We start from the raw sequence: 1,822 nt of genomic DNA, 5'->3' as shown, positions 1-1,822 counted from the left end.
TCTTTCTGCGCATTCTAACGCAGATCAACCTGGACATTGCCGACCGGGATATTCCGCGGACCAATAAGGTTTGTTCTTGGTTGAGGAGGTTTTGAGTAGCAATTTTTTTTTCTAAAATCCCTTATAACAGGANCAACCTGGACATTGCCGACCGGGACATTCCGCGGACCAATAAGGTTTGTTCTTGGTTGAGGAGGTTTTAAGAAACCATTTTTACTAAAATCCCTTATAACAGGAAATGCAAAGAAACACTGTGATCCGGGACGCGATGCGGGAAACTTGCCTGCTCGATTTGGCGCAATTTTGGCTGCACATAATCGTAAGTGCAAATGCTGCCCTTTGTTTACCTTTTGTTTACCAATTTCTACTTCCTCATCACAACAATAGAACACCTACCGGGAGACCTCTCCGCCCACCGTCTGCCTCTGCCTGGACGTGATCGGCGCCTACGTCTCCTGGATCGACATCAACCTCATCACCAATGACTCCGTCATGAGCAACCTCTTCAGCCTCTTCACCTCGGAGCTCTTCCGGGCGGCCGTCACCGACTGCTTCAACGCCATTCTCCGCAAGGGCATGGACCCCTTTGCGAAGACGGCCATCATCGAGAACTTCATCAGCATTGACTTCATCAAGGCGACGCTGCGGGAGGTCTTCGTCCAGCCGACCACCACCGAGGACAGCCTGGAGTTTGTCTCCAAGTTTGCCCAGCTGATTAACACCATCGGCACCGAACTGATTGAGGCCTATCGGAAGGTGAAGGGCAAGACTGGCGGCGGAAGTTCTGGTACTTCATCTTCAGTTTCAACTTCAGCAGTGACCAGCAATGGCAGCGAAGTCCAGGCGCTCTCCGTCATCTCCGCCGCCATTGAGGGCAAGTTTTCGCTGCTCTGCCAGTGCCTGGCGCACGCAGAGCTGGCCGTCGCCCAGCGGGTGCACTCCTTTGCCCGCGACTACATTCAGTGGATCAAGAAGGAGAGCGAAAAAGATGGCGGCGTTCTGGGCGAAAACAACAACAACAGCCAAGCCGGAGAGCTTCTCAATGAGAAGACGGCCATTCTCCTCTCGATTATAATCGAAAAGAGCAAGTACCCTCTCGCGGTGAGTGATCTTCTCCTCCTCAGCAGCAGCGACCTCAACAACGAGTCACACGGCGGCGGCAGTGAGACGACCGAGTTCTTTGAGNGCGACCTCAACAACGAGCCACATGGCGGCAGTGAAACAACCGAGTTTTTTGAGGAGTTTCGCAAGTCCACCAAGGTCCTCTTTGACAACCTCCTGCTGCTGAACCCGGCCACCACGGTGGCCTTTGTCTGCGACAAGATCGTCGCGCCGACGCTGCTCAACTGGAAGAGCCGCTCGCTGCCCTTTGCCGACATTGAGGTGGCCCTCTACTACTTTTACCTGCTGGGCGAGAATATAAACCAGATTGGAGGTGGTGGCGGAGGTGGTGGCGGAGGCAATCCACTGACCGGCGGAAGCATCGACGCAAAGCAGCTCGAGTCGCTGGTGCAGCTGCTCGTCTCCAGTTCAATCTCCGCCTACCCGAACCCGGTGACGCAGGCCTTCTACTTTGACCTGGTCTTTCGCTACGCCTCGCTGCTCAACTCATCGTTGAGCTACCTCTCCTCGGCCATACTGATCTCCTTTCTCGATGAGCGGGGCCTGCGCAACTCTAACCGCCGCATTCGCAGCAAAGTGGCTCGACTCTTTAACAAGTTCATCAAGTCGTACATAAGGGCGAACAAGGGTCAGGAGAAGCCGACCACGGCCACCGCCTTCACCGAGGACATTCTCAAGCGGCTGCAGGACTTTCTGAAGC

At 54.6% G+C, this 1,822-nt stretch overlaps 1 protein-coding gene across 1 annotated transcript; it reads left to right on the top strand.

The window, feature by feature from the left end:
* Positions 1-268: 268 nt before the first annotated feature.
* Positions 269-1,581, top strand: LOC108356192 (exportin-T-like; the record flags this gene model as incomplete). Its single annotated transcript, XM_017607316.1, has 2 exons — positions 269-319; positions 388-1,581. Coding segments are annotated over exons 1-2 (1,245 nt in total), but the record flags the coding sequence as incomplete, so codon positions are not given.
* Positions 1,582-1,822: the final 241 nt, after the last annotated feature.

Source organism: Rhagoletis zephyria, unplaced genomic scaffold (assembly GCF_001687245.7).
Source record: "Rhagoletis zephyria isolate East Lansing unplaced genomic scaffold, Rhagoletis_zephyria_1.1 Rzeph_scaffold_55207, whole genome shotgun sequence".
Lineage (NCBI taxonomy): Eukaryota > Metazoa > Arthropoda > Insecta > Diptera > Tephritidae > Rhagoletis > Rhagoletis zephyria.
The sequence above is the reverse complement of the archived record's forward strand: the minus strand, read 5'-3'. Positions and strand labels throughout refer to the sequence as shown.